This window comes from Ctenocephalides felis, unplaced genomic scaffold (assembly GCF_003426905.1).
Source record: "Ctenocephalides felis isolate EL2017-DRISC unplaced genomic scaffold, ASM342690v1 CF-g0.4_SCAFFOLD_03570, whole genome shotgun sequence".
NCBI classification, from domain to species: Eukaryota; Metazoa; Arthropoda; class Insecta; order Siphonaptera; family Pulicidae; genus Ctenocephalides; species Ctenocephalides felis.
The window spans coordinates 11,171,476-11,198,978 of NW_020539724.1; the positions used below are offsets into that span (position 1 = coordinate 11,171,476).

At 33.1% G+C, this 27,503-nt stretch overlaps 1 protein-coding gene across 1 annotated transcript in view; it reads left to right on the forward strand.

Annotated features, from left to right (window-relative positions):
• Positions 1 to 27,503, forward strand: part of LOC113383386 — a 173,928-nt gene that overhangs the window by 7,067 nt on the left and 139,358 nt on the right. The window contains exons 3-4 of the mRNA XM_026621658.1: positions 9,783 to 10,053; positions 10,174 to 10,492. Coding sequence (XP_026477443.1) covers positions 9,783 to 10,053; positions 10,174 to 10,492 — 590 coding nt within the window. The remainder of the gene's footprint in view (positions 1 to 9,782; positions 10,054 to 10,173; positions 10,493 to 27,503) is intronic.

Here is a 27,503-nt window from a genome sequence, read left to right on the forward strand (position 1 = left end):
GATTTCTCGAGCTTAAATCGACCGATTCACTTGAAATGTTCTGAGAGTCTTGTTTATAGACCTATCTATAGCCCAAACTAAGATTATCCCCAAATTCGAATTTTTAATATATTTAAAAAATTCGAGAAACTGAAAAAAACTTTATTTTTTGCATTTCCGATGGCTAGGAGGGCTAAAATCATGTCAAGACTGAGGTGCCAATTTTTTAGACCCTCCACTTCAACAGCTGCTAGTTTCTTCAATTTTCATTTTTTTTTTTAATTTTTGTTTTGTATTTTAATAATATTAATAAACAAGTGATAAAAATGGATAGTAAAAACAATTATTGCTTTCTTTTACGACACTTTAAAAATGACCTAAACTTCATCGCTCTACACTAGAATACCCCCTTGGTCTTTTTCTGAATTTCCACAAAACCTTGATTTATTGCTTGAAATCTAAGTATAATCAAAATCTAATCTTTTTTTTAGTTAAAGTGGAATTCTAAGAAATTTTACATGCTTGCATTTGCAAAAAAACTTCAGATTATCAACTAGTTTTTTATTTTATTCCACATTTTGAGAGAACAATAAATTTCCATTAGATGACTTTGATAAAGCATAGTAAATTGAATAGAAATAAGCAGAAATAAGAATAATAGAAATTAATTCTGTTTTGTTACTTAAATTTAAAAAAAAATCTAATGAATTCTCCAAATTCATCCCTGTGTTCGCACAGAGCTCCGAATTGTCCAGTTGATAGCGTCTATGTACCACCGCGCGCGTCACCCTACGCCGTGTCTATGTGCGCACGGTAACCCCTTCGCAATATAACAACGGATGCTGCGAACTGACCAACATCGCATTTGTTCGCATCGGCGTTCCTCTCTCTAATGCATGCGTATTATTCGGCTACAGGACGTGTGGGAAATATTATATTATTCATAGGATAGTAAATATACATACAATATACGTGTAAATTTTGTACTTTGTTAGATTGGCGTAGGAAATCGAAATTGAGAATTTTGAATAAAGAGGGTTACATTTTTTAAGAAAAATGAACTGAAACTGCACTAAAACTTTATAAAAATCTATCGTTAATATTTTTTTAAATTATTATTATCTCTTATATTCACAACTGTCCAGTTTAGAACATTTAATAAATTTGAGGAATTTACAATAGCCGGCAGTAAAGGGACTTTGTACACTAAAGGGCCATGTTGGAAAAACAACTCAGTAGTTGTTTTACCATTCGATATAATATTAACAATATTTCATTGATAATTATATAATTTTAACTATTTACTTATGAAATAATTTCTTACGAATAATGATTAAGTTATTTCCATTTTTTATCAGAAGAGTTGATGACTTAAATCCAGTGGCGCTTTTCTTTTCAATCTTCTTGGATAGTTCTCTGTTATCAAAGAGTTTGCTAATGAATTTGGGTGACTGATGAGCTTGTTTCTATACATAAGTGCTGTTTTTGTTATTACTTCATTTATGGTAGGTGTATTCGTGTCGACATGAATCATATTTTGGAGCTTCTAAGGCAACTTTCAAAAGTTTGTTTTGAAATTTCTGTATTATTTCTATATTAGTCTTATGAGCACTGCCCCACAATTGTATACCGTAGCACCAAATTGGTTCGAATAAAGATTTATATAAAAGTAGCTTATTGTATGAGCTTAGTTTGGATTTAGTCCCTAGTAACCAGTAAAGCTTTTTGGTTTTTATCTCAAGCTGTTGTCTCCTTTTTATATGAGTTAGCCAATTAAGTTACCTATCGAGGTATATGCCGAGATATTTCACATGGTCTTCTTGAGGTACTTGGTGTTTCCTTTTCTCACTGGTGGGCAGGTATACAAAAATCATTTTATACCAAAATGTGCTTATAGAAATTATTTACATTTTAGAGTTTTTTTCAGAGTACTGCACAATGCCCATATCTTTTTTCATAATATTCAAACTAATTTCTCTTAAAATTGATCATGATCTATTAATTTTTTATTATTTAATTTCTTTATGTAGTTTTAGTATAGTTTTTTCGATAGCTTTTTCTAAAAATAATTATTATTTAAATACGGCATCTAATTTTTTGTGCAGTTCTTAAAATAATAAATCTAAATTTTATTTATACAAAACACAAGTAAATTTAATTAAACATGCTATTATTTTTTTTTATTAAAAATTATTAAATGTTATATCTTAAACCATCTTCATAATTTCTAATTATGTACATGACACTATTATGGAAACTTAGCTGTTGAATACAGAAAGGCAGAAAGAGAAAATAAGTTTAAATATAAACATTATTAACATAAAAAAATGTGATTTTCTAGACAAAAAATTTTTTTTTGATACATTTTTAAGTTATTTACCTGATAAAGTTACCATGATCCATAAGAAAAATTTGCTCGTGTTTGTTATTCTCTTCCAAAAATATACATAAAAATAATAAAATTAAATCCTTCGGATCATTTTAACTAGATTCGCTCGCCCTCATCGTTGCCCCGAAAATTCAAGGGTGAGAATAATTTTATCTCGGAAACTGGTCCACAGAAATCTTGACGATCAGCATCTCAAAGGGTGTTCCTGTTAGAATCCGGTCTTCATAGGGGTTTCAAATATTTCTTTGGGCAAACTAGTTTTGTCGAATTTCTTGCGTTATGTAATAGTGGAACGCCATTTTGGGATGATATTTTTTGTAAATTTAATTATTATTTGAATTAAAAATTATAAACATGAAATTTTGGAAAACATTTGAGGTTTTTATTTACGAGATATACTTTTGAAAAACCTAACATTTTTCTGGATCTTTTAGCTTGTTTGAAAAAAATAAAACTATAGCATAGGATATTGAATTATCATTTTGTTTTGTTTTCAGAAAATAAATAGTTCTTTATAAATTATCAACACAAATTTTTAAACCCAACTAACTTTTTTTAATTTATTTTACCAAGTATGATAATCATCCAAGTTATGTATATATAATTATTAATTTTGCGTTGCTCTAATAAAAATTTCATTTGTTATAATAGAAGGATATAAAAATATATGCAATAAAAAAATATCGTTAAGTAATTCGTATTTATATTAAAATATTCTACAATCATCTGCCTGTATAATAAACTTAGTCTTCTCCATAAAATACTTGATTTAAAAAGACGGTTAACTATTCCTCTGCAGTTTTCTATGTACTAGACAAGATCATCCTGAAAAGTACGATCTGGTCTTCTTTAACCGTTGCTTGTTTTAAAAAATTCCAGTCGGTAGGGTTGATTCGGTAAATCTATGAGAAGATGTCTCATAGTTTGATCAATTTAAATCTCCCATAGAATCAACAGATAGCCTATGTCATGCTGGTATCTGGGAGTCTGCATAAACCGGATCAGATCTGATGGTCAATGATAGGTCACTCGGGTCACTGGAAACTGGTATCGTAGTCCTAACCGTTTCGATAGATAGATTTTGGTGGATTTTGGGAGGACAATATAGGCAGGTCCAAAAATATGAAGAAGATGAATATTAAAATGATCAATGTTTTCTTTTGGTAAGACAATATAATTTGATTTGATTTTACAATTTATCACAAATAGTTTATCTAAATAACATTGTAGATTTTTGTCCTACTTAATTTTTGCTGTAGTTAATATGATAATTATAATTACTATATTTTTATAGTAACTATATTACTTGTACAAGGAAATTTTTATACATATTTTCTTATAAATTTTAAAATTATCTAAATTTTTTATTAATTAAATAATTTTTATGCAATTTTCTATGAGATCAGCAATTTTCTTATTCTTATCCTTCGGATTACTTAAGTTTATCTGAAGTCTTCTATTCAAATGATTCATCCAGAAAGTTTAAGATTTTTCTTATGAGGTTCGAAAAAAAGAATAGTATTTGGGAATCCTATTATCCTGTTGTTATCTGAAAGACGGATTAAATTATTATTAATTAAGTAATGACTTTTTCTCGGTAAAGCTTATGATAATTAACGTCCCGTAGGGTAAGTTATAGTACTCACAAGAAAATCTGAAATGAACATTTTTGTTTAAGTTTACGTTTCACAGTTTCTGAACATTTTGGAATACCTGAGAAAAAGAATGTTGAAATTGCATCCAAGACTGGGTCTTTTGTCAGGGTATGTCTGACTCAATACCTTCTGGGTATAATACCGATTAAAATCTTCGCTTGGGGAGAGGATCTAGAATGCAGTGATTCTCTCTCTGAATTATACTTTCCTTTTATTACATTAATGACTTTTTCTTGTTGAAGCTTATGATAATTAACATCCCGTAGAGTAAGTTATAGTACTCACAAAAAAAATCTAAAATAATTTTTTTCCATATCTCTTCGTTTGTCTTCTGAACATTTTGCAATACCTTAAAAAAAATGTTGAAATTGCATCCAAGACTGGGTCTTTTGTCTAAAATATTTCGGTCTTAATACCGTCTGGGTAAAATACCGATTAAAATCTCTGGGGAGAGGATCCAGAATGCAGTGATTCTCTCTCTGAAAGTTTGAAAACAACTTTTTCTTGTTGAAGCTTATGATAATTAACGTAGGGCAAGTTATATTACACACAAAAAAATCTAAAAATATTTGTTTCTATATCTTTACGTTTCACCAAAGTCTTTTGAATATTTTGGAATACCTTGAAAAATATCAATTTTCCTTATAGACTGGATCTTTTGTCTGGGTAATACCGACTAAAACCTCCGCTAATCTCTTGCCTCTGGTCCCCACGTTAGACATGGGGGCAGGATGTAGAATGCAATGGTAATCTTTGAATTATACTTACCTTCTAATTAGTGCTCTTCTCCCTTAATCTTTCCGAAGATTGCAAGTGTATTTTTATGTCTTCGTTTAGATTTCATAATATGTCAGTATTTCAACCGCCGTTCGGCATTATTTCATGGGGGGAGGTTCTAGAACACACATGATTTTCTCTTCTAGGTAAAATTGATTTATGTGTGTGTAAATTTATAATGATTGAAGTTCACTTGAGTAGTTCAAACAAGTGTCCTCGACTTGAATGGATTTCAAAATTTTCAAGAACTTTTAAAATTTACAAAAATTTTCAAAAATGTTCAAACTTATCAAAAAATTTCAAAATTCTCAAAAAAATTAAAAATTCTCAAAAAATTTAAAAATTTTCAAGCTTGCCAAAAAAATTCAAAGCTTTTCAAAATTTAGGACTACGGTTCGGAAAGTTCCAGCAATTTTTCTTAATGCCCTATGTCATGCACCACTAGTTCATTCGAAATTTGTCTATATTCGTATGTTAGTTTATTAGTTGTAACCTCCAAATAGAACTTTTCCAAGAACTTTTAAAATTTACAAAAAATTTCAAAATTTTCAAAAAAAAATTCAAAATTTTCAAAATTCGCAAAAAATTTCAGTTTTTTTCAAAAAAGTCAAAATTTTTCAAACTTATCAAAAAAATTCAATGTTTTTCAAAATTTAGGACTATGGTACTACGAGAAGTTCCAGCAATTTTCCACAATGCCCTATGCCATGCACCACTAGCTCATTCAAAATTTGTCTATATTCCTATGCTGGTTTATCAGTTGTAACCTCCAAATAGATTTACCCAATCAAATCAATCCAAATAAAAAGTCCTTTCCCAATTATCCTTGCGGTTTCTCCTCCCAAAAAATCATGCAACCGGCGGTCGTCGTAAAAGTCCGCCTCTCGTCGTACTCGAAAAGCGTGGCGGTTCGGTTTATTATGATTCTCGGCTACGATTTCAGTGGCTCTACAGGAGTCTAAGCGAAAGGCGCGCAGTGACTGCACAACGACGATAGGGACCGCCGTTGTCATGTGCGTCATGTCAAACGATACAGTGACACGTGCAAATCATTCGCAATAGATTGTTCGGAGAATTACTGATATATGTGCTGGTTTTTGTGAAATAATAATTGTAATTTATGATATATTTTTGTGATTTGTTTTTTTTGTGATAGTAATAAACAGTGTTTGTGGTTGTACTTTCTTTGTCTGGATTATATTGAAAAGGAATCATAAAGTAAGTCTTGTGTGAAAAATATAATTCAACACCTTTATTGGCTCAGAATTAAAATTGATTTTTAATAATAATAATTATTATTTCAATTAATTATAATTATAATTACTTCCCAAAAACGCAGAAAATCTAGTTTTTCTCCACCATGATCTTCCCCTTCTTCATTTTAATTATAATTAGTCTTCCTCATATATATAAGAAATAATATACTATTTAAATAATATAACATAATACTTCTTAATAATAATACTATTAACACGTTAATCGTCACCATAATATCAAAAAAATCTTCATCGGGCCATGGTAACTTTATTAGATAATTTAGTTAAAAATGTATCAACCAAATTTAATTATTAAAAAAAATTGACAAATTTTCTTGAAAATCAGTATTTTTATGTCGCAACTTTTTTCTCAATGTATTGTAGTCAATGTAGCATTTTTTAGCGTCAGACACATATGACTGACTTGGTGATTAACGTGTTGATTATATTTATTATTAGTTTATATATTGATAAACATTTAATATAAAATGTTACCCTTTTTTATTCTTATAATTAAGACTAGACCTAAGGTCCTGCAGTAAATTAATTAAATTAAATTAAATTAAAATTAATTTTAATTTTGATTTTCAAACCTTTTTCATTTATTGTTGAATAACAACTCTAAAATTAATAAGCCTATAGTTAATCAATATTTTTATAATATATTAAATAATCTATATATTTAACATTTAATGCTAAGGGATCGTTCAAGTATTACGTAAACAGATTTAGTACAATTATTTACCCTCCCCATCCCCCTTTGTCAGCAAAAGTAAGCAAAGCTGTCACCAAAATAAGAAATCGATAACCCCCCCGTCCCCCTATAGTGCTTACGTAATTCTTGAACGTCCCCTAAAATGGGGGAGGGGGGTTAATTTTGAATATCACCATGTATCACCAAGGGGGAGGGGGGGTTCAAAATTCCTTAAAAACTCGCTCACGTGATTAGTGGACGCCTCCTTATCTAACAATCTCTGCTCATCGTTTTATCTAACGGATTTCGTATTAAAAAATTGCATTATTGTGTACATAAACTTGATACATTTTAATTTGTTAAATGAAATTGTTTATGGTTAGTTGGTTGAATTATTTTCTAACCTAAAACTTATTTTCATAGCTTCAAATTCAAATACCTTCAATCGTAGAACAAAAAATTCTATATATCAATCAATGACAAATTATTTAAATTTGGACTTATTAAGTTAATCCAAATTTGTTTATCCGTTATTTATTAATATTTAAAGCACTGCAATCAAATATTGATTTTTTATTTCAATTTGTATCGGTACCATTTTATAAACTGAATTATATACTTAACAAATCAGAACAATAAGAAACTATATAAATATTTGTATACATACAACTTGATGGCGCCAAATCATAAGGGGGTGCGAATTTTCAAATCTGTTATAACTACTTGTCTTTATTTTACATCATGTTTACTGCTTATACATACATAATGATGACAATATAATAAAAGCTGACATAGCAACAATAATTGATATAGTAACTGACCATCACAATCAATTGCATTATGATTAATGCTCCTCTTTGTAAAATTAATATAACAGATTATTAATTTTGGTCGTGCATGAACTGATATAAATGACTAAATACTACCCAGTATTATTCTTCCCTATATATCATTAATTACACATTCGTTTAAAATAATCCCAATTAATCACTTCGCATAAAATTAGAGCTGGAATCACGTGGAATCCCCATATTATTCTGCATCACAAACGAAATGAGCACGTTTCTGGTTTTTGTTACAAACGTTTCGTGTTATGTTACAGACTAATGTAGTACAATTATTGATTGTATCGTTTTTCAAACTGCATGTTCACTGGCACGTATTGTGAGCTGGAATTGTCGCTACATAGAATTGTTGCTTAGTTGGGTTATCAGTGAGATTGAATGTTATCAGAAAACAATGCACATGTGGAGAGAATAACTTACTTGTTGAACATTTATTGCGCTTGCAAACTAGTAGTTAGAGGTCTGGTGCTCGATTAGAATGCCAGTTAACTCCATAAATAATTTCCTTGGATATACAATTAGTTGTCATGATAACAAGACTAACTTTAAAAAAAAATCATGAATCCTAATATGCATTTCACAGTTTTTCGTACTCTAAAGATTACTTCCCGGTTTCTCTTCCACGATGGAGAATGTTATTAAATCTTCCTAGCTCTCCCTCCAACGTACACCTATATATCTAGCTATAGTTTACACGTGCAACAAGTGCTAGCTCAAACGAATTTATCATTTTGATGGCATACGGCCACTTTACAACGAACGCTGTAAAACTCAATTATTCATTTTAAAGCACTTTGTTTTTATGAAAGTTTCGCAATTCTTTAGTCTATTAGCACGCTTCTGAGCCGATTATGAGAATCGCAATGATAACGAGGCTTTCATTATTCTGATAAAATTATAACTGGTGGAAAAATGTTACAAATAGATAATGATATTGATGAGAATAATTAGTGGGGATTACTTTATTTCATCAGCTTTTATCATTGGGAATGATTTTAACAACCCTTCACACTGGTCACGTAAATGGTACCTATAATTTTTCAGCATGCACTATGAAAACAATTTATTTCCCAAGCATTGACATTATTATTTATCAATATTGCAATATTCAAATATCGAAAACAGGCTAAATAGTCCAGTCATTTGGTCGATTTGCCGGTACAGTACTCCGGGTATTCTGATAATTGGTAATCTTATAGATTTCGACGTGCTCTTTACGAAAATCAACTTTGCCACCTCAAATTTGAACGGCAAGTTGCCGCCATATTGGATAAATAGCGTCAAAAAACAGCTTTTTTAAAATATCTCCTTTCTGGCTTATTCTATGATAAAAGTATATATGTACGAATTAAACCAGATAAAATTTCCTACAATTCTTTAGAGAACCGTTTTTTTGTGAAATTGATAGTTTGAGAGTACGGCCACCTCAAAGTCTTTGCTGCTCTCGCCGTAGTATCAAATCTCTCCATATATGACAGCACTTTGAACTTGACCATATTCTTTCTAATAAATAAATATTTTCAATGTTAAATTAAGCAAATAAGATCTAGAAATAAAATAATTCGAATGTTTTTCTGTTATTTTGCTGATTTTTTAACACTTCAAGCTACTTACTTATAGCTACTTTGCCATTGGAGTGTTAAAAAATCAGCAAAATAACAGAAAAATATTTGAATTATTTCATTTCTAGATCTTATTCGCTTAATTTACCATTGAAAATATTTATTTATTAGAGAGAATGTGGTCAAGTTCAGAGTGCTATCATATATGGAGAGATTTGATACTACGGCGAGAGCAGCAAAGACTTTGAGGCGGCCGTACTCTCAAACTATCAATTTTGCAAAAAACGGTTTTCCAAAGAATTGTAGGAAATTTTATCTAGTTTAATTCTTACATAGAGACTTTTATTGTTGAATCAGCCAGAAAGAAGTTATTCAAAAAAAGCTGATGTTTGACGCCATTCTTCCAATATGGCGGCAACTTGCCGTTCAAATTTGAGGTGGCAAAGTTGATTTTCGTAAAGAGCACCTCGAAATCCATAAGATTACCAATTTTCAGAATTCCCCTAGTACTGTACCGGCAACAGCCTTTTTTGCACCAAATGACTGGACTAAAAATTAACCCTGAGATTATTTTCACATAAATAAACAAAAAAAAAAAAATTCACATGTTCTATTTTTTTTTCAGGTTTCAAAATAATGGCGACGGCGGTACTTCAGGAACACCAACGCGCTCCGAGGCGTCGCTCGGCGTTCGCTTTTCACGCGGCCACGACCACGCAAGCTGACACCGGCAAGACGTTGTCGACTCAGCTCACGACGGGCCTGAGGTCCACCAGGCGTAGGCAGATTAACAGCCAAGTTGAAGAACCCAACAACAACAACAATAATAATAACCATGGCAAAGTCGACACAGACCGCGAAAAGAAGGTGCAGTGCAAAGAGCAACAGACATCCAGGTAATTATTATAAATATCAATCATAAAAAGCATTATCCCTTACCTGTTTGTTAATTCAATAAGATAAAGTATTATTCCGATGTTCGCAATCCATTACCCTCACTAATTTAATTCTTTCAGGGCCCGCATGCACGCGGCTTATCAGCCTTGGGTAATCCGCACGTATGGCGATTCGGCTAAAACAAAAACAGTGACATTGCGCAAATACTCTCGTATATTGCGAGCTTTGCGGGGTGAAGAAGCCAATCAAGCAGACAGTTCTAAGTTTCGCTTCTGGGTCAAGGCTAAAGGATTTCATGTTGGTGCCCCAGAAGGCTACGAACCCAAACCCGCAGACGCAATTGTTGGGAGGTATGGTTTGGAAGATACTCCGGACTGTGAATCACCTAAAGGTGCTGGGAAAGATCCGCCGCTGTATGTCCCGAATGTTGCTGCAAAGGTAGGTGGATTATTTACTGTTTGCATGATTTGTTTATTATTATTATGTTTGTCCGTGGTTATGACGATCTATGAAATGACCTCTTTGTAAAAAGATTGCGTGTAATTGGCGTTATAAGATGCTTAACATTTGTAGATATAAGCACATATCAAATAATTACGGCTAATCTTCATGCTCATTACGGGGGCAATTATGAGCATTCAAGTTTTTACACTTTCAAGTTTGATAAATGTTTAGAAATCTGATTAGAACGTTCGGAGAATCGTGTTAGATACGAAGAATCAAATGAGATTCCCTTGTCGGGAAAATTGCAAAACTGTGTGAACCTATTATGGGTTCTTTATCCTCGTTTAAGTTTTTGATGTAATGTCGAGCGATTAATATTTTAAATATTTATTTACATCTTACATTCACGTTATTCTTATTTCATTTAGTAGTTATTTCAGTAGTCGGTTAGAGCTCTAGACTCGACTTGGCAGTCCAGGAAACCTGGGTTCGAATCTTTACCTTCTTTATAGTCTACTACTTTTTATTATTAACTATGGAATAATCATACTAAATACAAATTATCTAATGGGATTCTGTTATAAGAATTTTATGTTACAAATCTATGACTGGACCATGATTCTAATTCAAGTTTTTGTTGTAATTTCAAACAAATTTATAACTCATTCACGTATTTCGGAGGCATATCAATTTTTCGTATTTGGGGTTTTTGCTATTTTGTTTGTCCTTTCTTGTATTACAAATAGTCATTTAAATTTTACATTATTTTTAATCAATTGGCGTTTTTGCCACTACCAAGAATATTAAGCTCAAGTAATCTGTATCAAATTACTGTTTTCTATGAGGGCAATTTTTACCCTTTTTATTGTCTACTACTTTTTATTGACTACTGGATAATCTTCATTCATTACGAGATCATTACGGATGCATTTATAAGCATTCTTCAAACTTTCACACTTAAGTTTGACAAATAGTCAGATTAGGACTATAGAAGAATCATGCTGGATATAAGAAAAATAGTAAAAATTGTGTTCTGATTCATACAGAGCTATGACTGGACCTTGGTTCTAATTCAAGTTTTTGTTGTAATTTCAAGCAAATTTGTAACTCTTACAGGTTATTCATAGTCACATCAAGGTTTTTCCATATTTTGAATTTTGCTATTTTATGTTTTATGTATCTTTGATATTAAAGAATCATCTAAATTTTACATTATTTTTATCTCAATGGCGTTTTTGCCGCCACCAAGAATATTAAGCTCAAGTAATCTATATCAAATTACTGTTCTCTATGAGGGCAATCTTTACCCTTTATGTAATAAAAAGTACATATTTTTGTTTATTAGCATTTTTGTCACTATACACAGATATTAACTGCAAGTAATCTAATCAGTTAGTTAATATCTAATTACTGTTTTTTATGAGGGGCATCTTTACCCTTTTTATTGACTACTGGCTAATCTTCATTCATTACGGATGCATTCATAAACATCATTCAAATTTTCGCACTCAAGTTTGATAAATAGTCAGATTAGGACTGTAGAAGAATCATGCTAGATACGAAGAATCTAATAGGATTCTGTTATAAGAGAAATAGTAAAAATTCCAATGGAATTCTGTTATAAGAATCCTTTGTTACAAAGGTATGACTGGACCATGATTCTAATTCAAGTTTTTGTTATAATTTCAAGCAAATTTGTAACTCTTCCACATTGTTCATAGTCACATCAATGTTTTTTTCATATTTGCAATTTTCGCTATTTTATTTGTTTTGTTTTTATATTTCAAATATCCATTTACATTTTACATAATTTTAATTTTATTGGTGTTTTTGCCACTACCAAGATTATTAAGCTCAAGTAATATATATCAAATTACTGTTCTCTATGAGGTTAATCTTTACCCTTTTTATTGCCTACTTTACTATTTCCCAATATATTAACTCGCTATCCGTCAGGGCAATATTTTACTCATCCGACGCCTGTTATTTATTATCCATTTCGCGTCCGTATTATTTCGTCATGCATGTCACATGAGCGTTTTGATACAAAACAAGCGCAGACACTGCGAACCCCATAATTCTCTGTGCAATGTACGGTTCAGGTCGCTCTATGGCACACGATTTTCTGTATGTGCGACTCGCACAGAATGGGAACGTGCACTTTGCCACCCTTAATCACTCATAGCACGCGCGCTCTCGTAAAACACACGTATAACACACATATAACGAACCGTGCAATCGGGGTGGTATGGTATATCAAACATTCCAAATAATACAACTTCAAAATAAGTTGAAGGTAAATGAAATATGATATTATGAATACTTATATATATTTTACGTGCGGCCTAAATGTACTTCATATTTGTTGTTTTTGCAATAGCTAATATTTAATAATTTTTTAAAAAAGCTGTTCTTGTTCAATCATATAAGTATTGCAATTGAAACGTTAATTTTAAATAATTGTTTTTAATTACTAACCTCCTTGAGATTGCATTGATAATAATTTTTAATCGACACTATATATATATATATATATATATATATATATATATATATATATAACTAGTGGTCCATGGAATTGTGCTTGCCGTACTGTAATTTAAAAATTTTATAGAATTTAAAACTTTGAATAAAAAATAGATTTTCTCACGATTGTTCTTGACCGCTAGCATCTTTGAAACCCTGGACCTGCCTTTGCCGCAAACTAATCAGCACGTCTCCCTATCAATAAAAATAGAATGTTTCTTTAATCATTCAAATCGGTAGAAATATCTAAAATGAAAATTTTTATATATCTTTACGTTTCTGAACATTTTGACATACTTTAGAAAAAATGTATGTGTGTGTGTGTGTATTTGTGGTGTGTGCATGTGTGTTCGGATACAAATTTTCGTCGACGATTTCGGGAACACGGATGAAGCGATTTGAATAATTCAAAAAACATTCGATTCGTATTGATAAGGAGACGTGCTGATTAGTTTTTGGCGAAGGCAGGCCTAGCCGTTTCGAAGATATGTGGCAAAAAGTGCCAAAAACAGTAACTCAGTTTTTAAGAGAACGGAGCGTCCGATTTCAATAATTGAAAAAGCGTTTTACTTGTATTAACAAGATGAAGAACTGATCAAATTTTCATAAAGGGAGGTCTAGCGGTTTCGGAGTCTAGTGAAAGAAGTAAAAAAATGACATCTGGCGGTCAAAATGATCATTAGACATATGCACATCAAATTATTAGATATTTTATAGAGATTTTAACAATAAGTATGAATTTTGTTTACATTACTATGGGTTCCGTACCAATGTTTATCCGTTAGACGGCAACGCGGCGCTTACGCGCTTCGATATTTCGTCTTTGTGCAGTTAAAGCAGTACGATTGCTTTGAAAAAAAGTTTAGAATTTCTAAAATATTTCAAAATAAATTTTTCTTCAAAAAGTCTTTTTTTTTACAAAAAAAAAAAGATGGTGCGGGAACTAGTTTATCTAAGGTATGACAAATTATTCTGAGACTTTTAAAACCTAAAAATATGCAAAAAAATCCCAGTTTACAACTACTCTGCAAAAAGTTAATGAGATGCTTATTAGTTAAAGTTAAATTAATTAAAGAGATCTATATCTCATTCCTCGGTTTAAGAATCTCTGAATTTTATATCACGCACAAGAAGCGGTGAAGAATGAGCTTGGACGGGGCGGTAGCGTATTGTGCTCGCGAAGCCACGTGTCATTAGGGTCAGTGATAGATAGATCGTACCAGACGCGGCTGAACAGTCCGTGCGGGTAGCAAAAGGTTCGGCAACTTAGAACTTTTGACACACGCCTTCGGTAGTACGTGTCCCGCAGGAAATAGGTGAGCTATCGCTATCGCTATCGGTCGGGTTCTCTTGCCGGTCGTGGGCCGGTCTGATTCTACGAATGGTAGGTCCCCTGTCAGATATCCATTGTTAAGTGAAGGGTGTGAGGGTCATGCCAGACTGCTTCGGATTGTACGTGTAAAGGGGATCTGGTTATACTGCGTGTTCGGTGAGAGCACTCAAACTACTGTACTCGGTCGTAGATCAAAAGTGGTCTGCGACGCGACGGCCGGTTTATTGTTTGCGGTTGTGTCAGTACATTAGCAAATTTCATCGTGAATGGGGAATTGATCATCAAGTGGGATAGGAATAAAATCAATTAGGAAGATGAAAAAGACTACAAATTGTTAAAATTTTGAATTTATATACATGTGACACTACATTATTTTTATCGGTAACTTTATTATTTAGCAATCAGAAATACATAGAGATTCCTATGAGCTAAAATGACAATATTTTAAGAGCGATGCCTAAGAAGAACTCCAATGAGAACTTCTCAGTTTTACAATTATATGATATTATATTATACCTAATCGAAGACTAAGTCTAAAGGCCATTTTTGTTTCAATCTCCTCATTCCAAAAGGTTGAGTAATGTCAACTATAAAAGGGTTCGAATGTGAGTCCAGTTTGCGCTAGTATTTTTCCTTGAATTCTTTGAACGTTAATTGCACCATTTTCATACTGAGGTCGCAGTGAATGGTTTCATTTGTCATGTACCACGGAGAATTAAGAATTGTACGTAAAATTTTTGACTGAGTTCTCTGCATTATAGCTATATTAGATTTGTAAGCACATCCCCAGAGCTCAATTCCGTAGGTCCAGATTGGTTTAATATTTGATTTATATAGCAGCAACTTATTTTCGACAGAGAGCTTAGACTTTTTACGCAGTAGCCAATCAAATTCTTTCATTTTGATCATTATTTGCTGCTTTTTTGTTTTTATGTGGCTTTTCCAAGTAAGTCTGCTATCTAAATGGAGACCAAGATATTTCACTATGTTCTGTTTCGGAATCTGGACGTTATTTAAATAAATTGGAGGACACGTACCCTCTCTCAGAGTAAATGTGATATGAGCTGATTTGGTTTCATTTATGCAAATCTTCCATTTGGCAAGCCACAATTGTAGTTTATTGACATGTTAAATGAAATATAAGTTACAAAAATTAGAGACGGTGATTTCTTTTATACAGCGTGTCCCAGAACTCACTCAATGTTAAGTTGAAACGGGGTGATAGTATTGAACGTAACGGTCATGCCAAAATTTAGAAAAAAAAACATTTTGTTTTCAAATATATAAGCTTTTATGTGCAATCTAGAGCTTTGATTTAATTAGTTCAACAAAAACTTATAATTCCTAAATACTTGGGGCAATTGTACTACTATTTTTGACTGTGGTCTTATTGTTAGAAATGCTCTATCCAATGTTTAAATCATCAAATTTTATGAAAATTGACCACAATAGCCGAAAAATTGTTTCATTTTCGATAAGCTTTAATTTGCACTTAAAAGCTCAAAATTTTCAAACAACGTGAGAATTTTTTTAAACTTCTTCAAGACAGCTAAGCTCAATATGTTGGGTTAACGTCCTTACTTCCTCACTTTTTATTATGGGTTTACCGGTACATTTTTCATAATACTCGATCACTTTTCACAATTTCGAGTACTTATCAATATCCACTTCCTCCTCATCACTCAATACAATGTACAACAAAATTCGATCCTACCATTCTTCTCCGGTAATAATTCCAACTTGAATGCGTAATATCGCAAGTGATCGCTATACATTCGTCTTTATGTCCCTTAATACACGTCAAACGCCGCACAATTTATTATCGATGATTTCGTATACTAACGACAGTTCCGCGCCACCCTGTTCGTTCCTAACGATAATTCTGTGCACACTTGTCCGCTGTAATGCGGGGAGGATTGCTCGGTGCCGGTTTGTTCGGTTTAGTCTGCGGGTTTTATAGAGAAACCCATCTCGCGTCGTTATGAACCCTCCGCATGCGAACTGCTATGTCGACTGCCTGCTGACTGAATATATTCAACAGGATTGCACAACTTTCAAGCCAAGTTTGTAAAAGACCTAGAATAGTCATAAAAATGATGATTTGAATCATATCATGTCTTTGGAAGGAAGGGTGAAGTTTTAAATTGAAAATGCTATTTTTGTTTACAATTGTTGATTTGTTTTTGAAAGACGATCTTGTTTTAGATAAATTCCGGGTTCAGCAGTAGGTTTTCGTTTTCCAAATGCATTTCAATCATTTTCTTTCGCTACATTATTTCATTTATTGGCTCACTTCGTATGTGGAAGGTTGGTAATACATGACCATACTACACTTCAACGAACAAAGCTTAAGTTAGAATGTAGGTAGTATTATAGAGAGTGTTTTGTGCTAGCGTCCCGTAGCGAGACTTGGAATATGTCGGCTAGCGAGATCATTACGCCGCTCTAGAACGAGTAGAGAGAGTATCTCTAAAGCGAATAGAGCCTGCATCTCTCAAGATACAAATATAGATACGTACAACTTATTGTGCTTTCATTCTGTAACTATTGCGAAAGACAGGTTCTCGATTTGTAATATTGTGACGAGATAGGGGTTTGAGGGAGCGACATGGCTGTGTAGTATGTTTTAGCATTGCTTCCCTAACTCAACCTCTGAAACAGCTGAAATTTATTTGTAATTAAACTTATCCAATAACGTATTGGCATACATTTTCCTGACTTATAATCATCGATTTTACCTTACTATGAATAGAGAATAGCTATAACCAGTACAATATGCGATCTGACCTTAGGCTAAACCTGTTGGCGACAATATCCCTTACCACCACAATGTAGATCTCAGTTGCATCCGAGTTGATACTCGTGACTAATGTAATATTTACAATGCAGCATCCTCACAAAATCATCACCGAACCGCTGTACATATTTGTATATAATCTTTTATTTTAATCGTCTATATTTATCCTGTCTCGATAAGTACGTGAGAAATGCAAGTATTGAACGCTCGTAATAGCGAAAGCTCGCATTTGTCTGCGAAGGGGGATAACAGACGGTAAATTTACAATGCAATCGTGATATAATAATTCCCCATTGATAATAATTTGTTCGTCGACTCCCGCCGTTCATTTGCCTCTATACATCACCCGACTTTCCCGGTTCGCTTCTTGTTCAGGGCGGAAGATGATTTTAATTAATAAAAGGGTCAGACATATTTCATTTTTTGCGAATGCGCGCTTAGCATACTAGGTTTGCGCTCATCTTATATAATTAAAATTATTAAGCCTGAATGAAGACTTGCAAAGGGTACTTTTAATAAATACAATTGTGTGCAAGGATTTTGTAACACAGTATTTTTTAAATCACTAGTTATTATATTTTATGAAGCGCTAATGTCCATTTTTCATAAATTATTCATTAATTGAATTGCACAAATAATGAACATTCGAGGCATAATAATTCATTACCACACATCGTCATTGCATATCCTTAATTATTACAGCTCTCAACCAAATGGATGCTTCGTTTAATAATTTAAAGCTGTGTGTATCATCATGTTTGTTTTTTATGTTTTATCTCCCGCTCGACCGTGATCGCACACAATCACTCTCACACCTCGATTTACACGTTCTCAGACCGTAACTCTGCACCTTTTGATACTATTATGATTTTCCACACCGAGTATAACAACATGGCTTTACAAACATAATGGATAATAAAAATTGTTATTTATCAATAGTGAGAATTAGTTTAACTGCTGAGATTAGGATTAAGCGCAGAATGTAAAATGATCTCGGAAATAAACAACTTTAAAGCTGTTTACTGTTTAAAGCTTGTTTTTAAGTAATTGAAATTTAGGAAATTAGAATATGTCGAACCTTGATAAATTTACAATATACAGGATGCCCCAGAACTAAACCTCAAACCGAAACCCAGTGATAGTATTCATCATGATTGTCATGAAAAAGAGTGCGTGTAAGGTTCACACGCGATTGAAGTAAAACTAATTTCCTACTGTACAAAATTGCATTTAAGTTGAAAATAAATACATTGTTTAACAATTTTGAATAATGTTTATTAGTAATATGGTAACACTCGTGATGCACACATTCATTAGTATCAACCATTATACACATTTATATAATGATAAATTATATATTTATAATAGCATTAAAAATATTTATAATATTTGAAAACAATAATGTAATTAAAGTCATACTTCAAATTTGACATGATCGGATGCTGATTAATAAATTCAATACGGTTTCATACACGGCGCAAATGCTGCATTTATTTTATTATTTTCTTTATAATTATTTACGGGGACAGGGTAAAAAATTCTTCTGGTTCAGGCATTTTTGATTAAATCAAGATTTGTACTACGATATAACTTTAAAATGTTATTTATCTATGCCGATTTCCTTGTTGATATCGATACGCATACAACGTTGATGCCGGTACGCATACAACGACAGATCTCTATTCACGTACGCGACGACTAATCACATGTATATAAATGTTATCATCGGGAGCGTATGACGAATCTTTGGCACTCGACTCTTATCTTATCTTATCTGCCGTAACGCACTTCCGTTGCATTTGTACGGATTTACACCCTAGCCAGGGCTAAAGAAGTTTTAATACAAAAATTAGAAAAAAATCTTGTGATTTGAGAATTATGAGCTTTTAAGTGCAAAATAGAGCTTTGATAAAAATGTGACAATTACGATCAATACTATAGCTTTGCTTCGGCTTGTCGTCGAGTTCTGGGGCACCCTGTAAATATATATAATTTTTTTCCATCGATGCTCATTCGCAAATCACGCACGAGTCTGCAAGAACGCGACCGCAGGCATCGTTGTCGTGTTTGCCGTGCTTCCGTCATCTAATTGATGTCTGGCAGTTCCCTCGTCAGGGCGTCCGCATCGCTTCACAAATAGCATAGTGAGAGATATATATTATATGTTGTATATACCTAATATATTTTCATACACGTACATGTTGCGTGAATCAGGGCGCTGAATTCATAGGTAATAAGGCAGCACGCACTAGTGGAAATTGATCGCCCTATTAAAAATGACTGTCTTTGGGAGACTATAAACAAGACAAGTGCATTGATATTTATGGGTTGATGAGGTGATAAGTTTCTAAGTCATATGGTGATATATTCATGGTAGAAGTGTAGAAAAGCTTAGCTCAATGATACAATATTTGCAAGAAGTTAAAAATTATTTTATTTCATATTTCCATTACCGTTACCGTTTTCCCTTCAATAAAAACCTAATTCAAATAAAACTTATTAAATCCTCACCTAAGTGTACACCATCCCGTTCAGGAAATCTTCGAACCATTATAAAATAGTACTACGTCTCATTTACTCTGGTACTTATCGCATATTCTATTTCGTACAGAGGTAATAAACATCCACAGTTTATTGCGCGACATTAAAGTTTCTTATCGAAGTGTATCGCAATGGTAAGAGTACCGCTTCAAAAGCCGTCAGTATCGAGCTTAACGTTTCAAGCACAATGAGGTAATGAACAAATCGCCGTTAAAGAATAATATAGAACGAGGTAATGACTTTACTTCTATATACAAGTGCAAATTAGTCTTGTAAGAAGTTTTAGATAAATTTAGTAAAGTAGAGAGATAGAAGTAAATCAGTTTTATATAATTGTTTGTTTGTGCATTTGTTGACTAACAAGGAGAAACTTTGATTTATTTATCTAGGAATTTGGTGAAACTTTGCATGCTGATAGAGTTGATACTCAAGAAAAATTCCTTAAAATTATATAGGCCTAAGAAAACTGGTTTAATTAAAAATTGATTACAGTTCAAAAATACTTTGCGCGCCATAAGAAGATCAAAAGAGCAACTGCGAATTAATTTAGCAACTTGTATACACGCATTTTATTTATTCGGCATTTTGGTTACTTCTTCATAATGAAGCTTCCCATAGGGCAAGTTATAGTAATCGCAAAAAAATCGAAAATGAAAATTTTTATAGATCTTTACGTTTTAAAACTTTCTGAACATTTCGGCATACCTTAGAAAAATGGATGTGTGTGTGTGTGTATGTGCGTGTATGTATGTATGTTCGGATACAAATTTTCGCCGACGATTTCGGGAACACGGATCAACCGATTTGAATAATTCAAAAAACATTTGATTTGTATTGATAAGGAGACGTGCTGATTAGTTTTTGGCGAAGGCAGGTCTAGCCGTTCCGAAGATACGGGGCAAAAAGTGCCGAAAACGGTAACTCAGTTTTTAAGAGAACAGAGCGTCCGATTTGAATAATTCAAAAAACATTTTATTTGTATTACCAAATGAAGAACTGTTCAAATTTTTGGAAAGGCAGGTCCAACGACTTTGGAGATATGGAGGAAAAAGTAAAAAATTGAGCCATTTGGCGGTCAAAAATGAACATTAGACATATGCACATCAAATTATCAGATATTTTATAGAGATTTTAACAATAAGTATAATTTGATATTTCGTCTTTATGCAGTTAAAGCAGTACGATTGCTTTGAAAAAAAGTTCAGAATTTCCAAAATATTTCAAAATAAATGATTTAAGATTGAGTGATTGAATGATTAAGATTGAATATGGTTCGAAATTCTATTGAAAGTTTCAAATCATTGATCAACTTTTATTGATTATTATTGATTATTTTTAATTACTCGAGTTCTGAATTGCGGTACGGGAAGTTCCAGCAATTTGCCTTAAGGCAAGATGCCTCAATTGCCTTAAGACAGAATTCCACTTACAGCTAGTTTTAATATTAATGTGCCTATCCTTGATGTCGCCGACTCTGTGCAAAAAATGAGTTCCGTCTCGGTGTCGGTATTGCGTCTCCAGTCATTAGCGCTGGTTTACCGTTAAAGCGTGCAGAAGGATCGCTGAGCCGTGATCGCAAGCCTATACCGGGGTCGCGAATCGAGATGTGTAGGAAGCATCGTAATTATAGTACGTACGGTCCAATGTGCACAGGTAATAATACCATGAGGTATCACTGCCAGACAATCGATCATTTTATGGTCTGATGCATTAATTTTACCCTTGCCGTTTGAAGAATCGATAATTTTCAATTGAATTTTCATCCGGGTGTAATAAAATATTTTGTAAAATGTTTAAAATTCTATTAGAGAAGTGCTTGATATACTGTATATGTATAATGTTTATTAATGATTTTACATACTATCTGATAAGTATAAAGTTGTTAGTGAGCGTCCTATGTTGAACTGTAATACATACTCTTGTTGTTTATTGTTCATCAATACTTATATTTATTGAAGCTGCTTCTACAAAATTTTGCTATACTTTTCAATATTTTTATCTCGTTCCTTTATATAGTAATTCATATCATTTCAATGAATTTTCCTTTGCAAGCAAGAACAAGTGAGTGCATATTTGTCCTCCATGCTCAGATTTTAATCGCCACATAACGTACTCGGCGCACAGATGCTACGTAACTTCCGAGATAGAGGTTAATTACTTAATGACTAACGTGTTAGTGTAGCACAACTCGTATATACATACCTCCACAATTTGGAATAGCCGGAGAAAACGAGACCAGTAGGGATTGGGTACTTTTGTGAACAAGATTTCATGAACATATAAGTGGCAAGATAATAATAAGACTAATCAACACTTGTGCTTAAATTGTCGATCATCATTGAGGATATACAACTCAGAGCAGTTTTCATATATATTTCAAATTCTATATTTTTTTCAGTTTATATTTTTTGAGCAAACTCCTTCACTAACAAAATTTTATACCAAATGATCAATTATCTCAGCAGACCCTTATCTACAAAACTTCTATCCCAAACGATTTTCACTGCATTGTAAGCGTTTATGCAAGCTTTTCAGATATTTTATTAATGGTTTCGGTAACGTTCAGCACTAGAACAAAAGCAAACTACATTAATCTTTTATGTCAACCATCCCATCATCTCTTATAAACTTTCTTCGCGCTTATGTTTATCATCAGAGCGTGTGCTGGATCCGACCGCAACCCCCGGCAGTCGTAACGTCAACAACTTTCCGTAATCCTGATATAATCGCGCGTTTAATCAATCAATCAACAAGTTTCATCGGCACGGTATGCCAGGACGGTTTGGGTGTTCTTCGTTCACTTTGAGGAGTATATAAAATAGAGGGGTAGTTTTGCCGGCGCATTTCTAAACAGCTACGGGATTAAGACGAAGAACGATCGGTCATGATGAATAGTAGTCTCAAAATAGTTAGGAACTCATTTTATTGTATGCGAAATAACAACGAAATAAATAAATGTACATTGTTTTATATTTGTGTGCTACCGGTGAATTCCTACTATATAAAACTTTGAAGATATGATCAAATGACAAACAGGTCTCGTGTTTTTTATAAACGTTGCTTCTTATTACTTTGTATTCGCAATAGTATGATAAAGGCTTACCACGCAAGAACAACATATTTATAAGAAATCTGTTTCACCTTGGATTACAATAGATAAATGAAGAGTACATATAGTACACGTGCACAAGATTATAGATGTGCTGGTTATAATATCATTTACCAAAGCAAAATTTAACCTGCAGTTATATGACAATGTTTTCTATCATCTATGACTGAAACTATGAAAATCATAAAATATTTGATATTAGTCTGTGATCTCTTCGACAGTGATTGTCATTGGGTACTATATTATATAACTTTATTAAACAATTTTCATATTGTGCTCTACTTACTTGTGATCAATAGACTAATAGATCTGCATTTGTTTCCGAATATATCTTTTTTTTAACTCGTTTTATTTAAAAATCAGAAATACCTAGAGATTTCTATGAGCTAAAATGGCAATATTTAAGAGCGATGTCTAAGAAGAGCTCCAATGAGATCTTCTCAGTTTAACAATTAATATGATAATATTTTATTAGACTTAATCTAAGAATAAGCCTAAAGGCCATTGTCGTTTCAATCTCCTTACACCCTAAGGTTAAGTAATGTCAACTATTGATGGGTTCGAATGTGAGTCCAGTTTGCGTTTGTATATTTCCTTGAATTCTTTGAACGTTAATTGCACCGTTTTCATGTTGAGGTCGCTTTGAATGGTTTCATTTGTTACGTACCACGGAGAATTACGAATTGTACGTAAAATTTTTACTGAATTCGCTGCATTATAGCTATATTTGATTTGTAAGCACATTCCCAGAGCTCAATTCCGTAGGTCCAAATTGGGTTAATGATTGATTTATATAGCAGCAACTTATTTTCAACAAAGAGCTTAGACTTTTTACACAGTAGCCAATCAAATTCTTTCATTTTGATCATTATTTGCTGCTTTTTTGTTTTTATGTGGCTTTTCCAAGTAAGTCTGCTGTCTAAATGGATACTAAGATATTTCACTATGTTCTGTTTCGGAATTTGGACGTTATTTAAATAAATTGGAATAATCACATCAAATCATAAAATATATTTTATTAGTCCATGAACTCTTTGGCAGTGATTGTCATTAGGTACTATATTATATAATTTTATTAAGCAATTTTCATATTGTGCTTTATTTACCTGTACATTAAATATGATACATTGATGGAGTTAGAAATATTCAGAATATCATAATCAGAAATAGCTGAAAACGTTACTTTGGCAAAATAAGTTGTCCTGAGCTCTCGATTTAAATGTGTACGTACATCAGTCAACTCATCCCACCTTATCGCGTCTGAGTTATCTCTACTGGAGGCCTACGTGCGTTTGCGTTCGTGCAAGCGAACAACGAGCGAACCGACTGCGCTATATCTCCGGGCATAAGTCTTGCGGCCACGCTAAATCCGTCATGATCTGATACTGCCTGTGCGGACGGGCGCGGGCGTCCTCAACCCACGTCGACTGTGGCAGCCGACCAAACTCCGATAGCGGCAGAAAGTCGGAATACTACGCTGTTTTCTAAAATGCGGAAGCATGTGGATTACAGCAACGAGAGCATAACAATTACAAAGTTAGTGTATAGGATTGTACGCGTACGGGACGGACAAGTTCACAATCCATGATTTTATTTTGTACTTCCGTTGAAATATTTGTTGAAGCAAATTGGCTGCAATGGAAATCTATACACTATCACATATTAGAGATATTTTGCTTACTATAAACTTTGCTATGATTTAAAACAAACTGATTTTTTTACTAGTTTAAGTCGATCATGTATGCATCTATATTAGTTATCTTATGCGAGCATCATAATCCTTTGAAATCTTATTAGTATTTTGTTTCGTCAGAACTTTAAAATTTATTCCAATTATCAAACTACGATCTATTATTGTTTCAATTTTTGACAAACATAAATTTCCAAATAACTATAATAAAATAACCACTCCATCCAATTCAATCAATTTCATATCTAATCTATTAAATGTACACTATAAGAACAAATGTTGAATTTTCAAATGTAGAATATTATATGTATCATTTTCCAACAAGAATGTGTATAGCGAATCGTATATAATGTTTGCAAGTGACAGTTTTATGAAGTGCATGTTAGATTGTCCTGGTACAAAACATATGACAGAAAGAAATATGCTGCGCTCTGATATATACCAGTACGGTATTCACTCGATAATAAAATGTCAACTTAAAAATTTTGAATTTTATTACAGCATTGTAATGTATTATAATGAAACTGAAATAGTATTTATATTTTTTGTATAATAACTATAACGCCGGATAATGATGTCCTTCTGTTTCTGTCTGTCTCCAAGTTCCAAAAAAAATTTAAATTTGCCATCTAGTGTTGTTTTAATTTCAAATTATAACTATAATTGCGTGTTGCTAAAGTTTTTTTATTATTATATAGAGTTCTATTAAGCATTATAAATGTCTATCGGTATTCCATTTGTTCGAATGCTTCGATACTGTGGTTCGACGAAGTATCGTATGTCAAAGACGAAGAGCAGAGCAGACAAGAGGGTATCCTGCTGTCGGGAGGGTATAACCATAGATTAGATGCTACATCTCGACATCCAACGCTATCGCGTTGCGACATTCCTAGATTGAAACAGGGCTTGTAGCTTTGATGGTAACATTGAATTTTATTCTACGACAAGTGTAATTCAGGATGATAGTTCTTTAGATTCGGATAAAGATAAAATAGTTGTTCCGGGGGTTTCGTGAGATTAGTGAGTATTTTGTAACTCGGGTAGAATATACACGACATTTACATTTAATTTTTTCATCTATATAAAGCATTTGTTGTTAGAGTGTCTATAAATTGCAGTTACTAAATTCCCTTGAAGATTATACTTATGAGTTTCAAATGTGATCACACCCTTCATCCGGACACAACACTTTTATGTTATATCTCAACAAAATCTGTTGCAAGTGACTTTAAATTAGTATCATTGCTAACGTTCTAATAGTAAGAGACAAACCTGCCATACACGGTCGGTTTTGTGGTGTTATAGTACTTGTTGCTGTACTATCTGGTTTTATTCAAGGTAACGTGTACTTAATTAGTACTTGTTCCTCTGTGGTAGATCTGAAACAATTTCAATATTAACATAAACAATTTCTATTGCGTTGTGTTCCTAGCCATTCTCGTTCTGTCATTCAACGCCTAGCCTTATTAGCACGCGTCGATAAACGCGATCTTTCGACACGAGAACACAAACGCTTTTGTTTCGGAACGTGCGAGAAGCGTAGCGCGCAATATGTTCAGCGAGTAGTACATGCAGCAACTCGGTAGCGTGTCTCGTTCCTGTTTCCCACTTTTATCTGACACATACGGTTGCCTTTGTTCGGCCATCACATCTGCCGCTGTTAGCTCGCCTTTGTATTGTCCTCGGTCCGAGCGTCGGCCGGGGATTTGCGAATATATAGAACCAAACCCGCTCGCCGTATGTCCGGATCGGGGATATAACTACCGCGTCCCGAAGCCCGTCGTTATGAATTATAAGCGTCGCGTGTCATGACGGCGGATTGCTGTTTGCACCGTCATGTGATCGTGCAGTAATGAAATAGCCACTTTGCACGCTCTACAATGCGTCGAAAAATACATACCTTCATAATCGATTACAATCGCCTTTAACTTTTTACGCTTTCTCAAAATATGTACACTAGAGATGAGTAACTCACTCCGGAGTTATCACTCCGATACAACTTCTACCTCGGAGTGAATCTGAGTGGAGTTGTCTCACCGGATTTGTCATATCCGACTTCCCTAAACTGGTACTAAATCTGTTACTGCATTTTTGTTTTGTGAAGGAAGCTGTCGCTTTCTCGTCTAACAGGCAGTTTTGTGACCTTTTAGGTATACGTTTTTTTCAGAAAATACAAAAATATTACTCCAAAGATACAGAACAATGAAATTGTGTTCAAGTGTTAATAGCTTCAATGTATAATTTATTGAATAGTAAAGGGTCATATCTCTAACTATGACAATCTTTGGCCGTGAATGACGGCAATCAGGAATATACATACAGAAAAATACGCGAAACAAAACACATTTAATCTGGTTTTTCCATAGTCTAAAATAATAATACTTTACAGTTCAAAATGTATCAGTGACGTCAATAGTATATCAGCAAATAATAGTATAGCAGCAAAAAATATATACATAGTATCAAATTTTTACTTTAACACATATAAAACACATTTGTGTCGAGTATTTCGGTTTCAAAGTTGCCGGAGTCGTGGAGTTGTTTAGCGGATATTACTCCTTCCTGAAGCGGATTCAAATCCGAGTCGATCCAACTACGGATATGATAAGCCCATCTCTAATGTACACACTTAAAAATTTTGCTCGAAGCAACCGCATTTTATGTATTAAATGAAAACTAGTTATCATAAAATATTCAAAGTTAACTTGCGACATTTTCAACAACCTGGAAAACCTTCACGTGTGCATACTGCAAAATTTCATGGCAGAAGTGACACAAAGTTCTAGCTAGAATCAAACAGGATTACAAGTAGCTTCCGAAGTGAACAGGAAAGCTGCAAAAAGTACTCAGCGCATTGTACAATACAAATAAGAAATGATACGGCGAGTGCAGAAACAAAACTTTCTCTGCTCGCTGACTATTGAATACAAATGCAGTTAGGTTTAATTTTTTTCTGCAGTAAGACGTAATAGTGTCACATTATTCAATAATAGATACTTTTCAAAATCG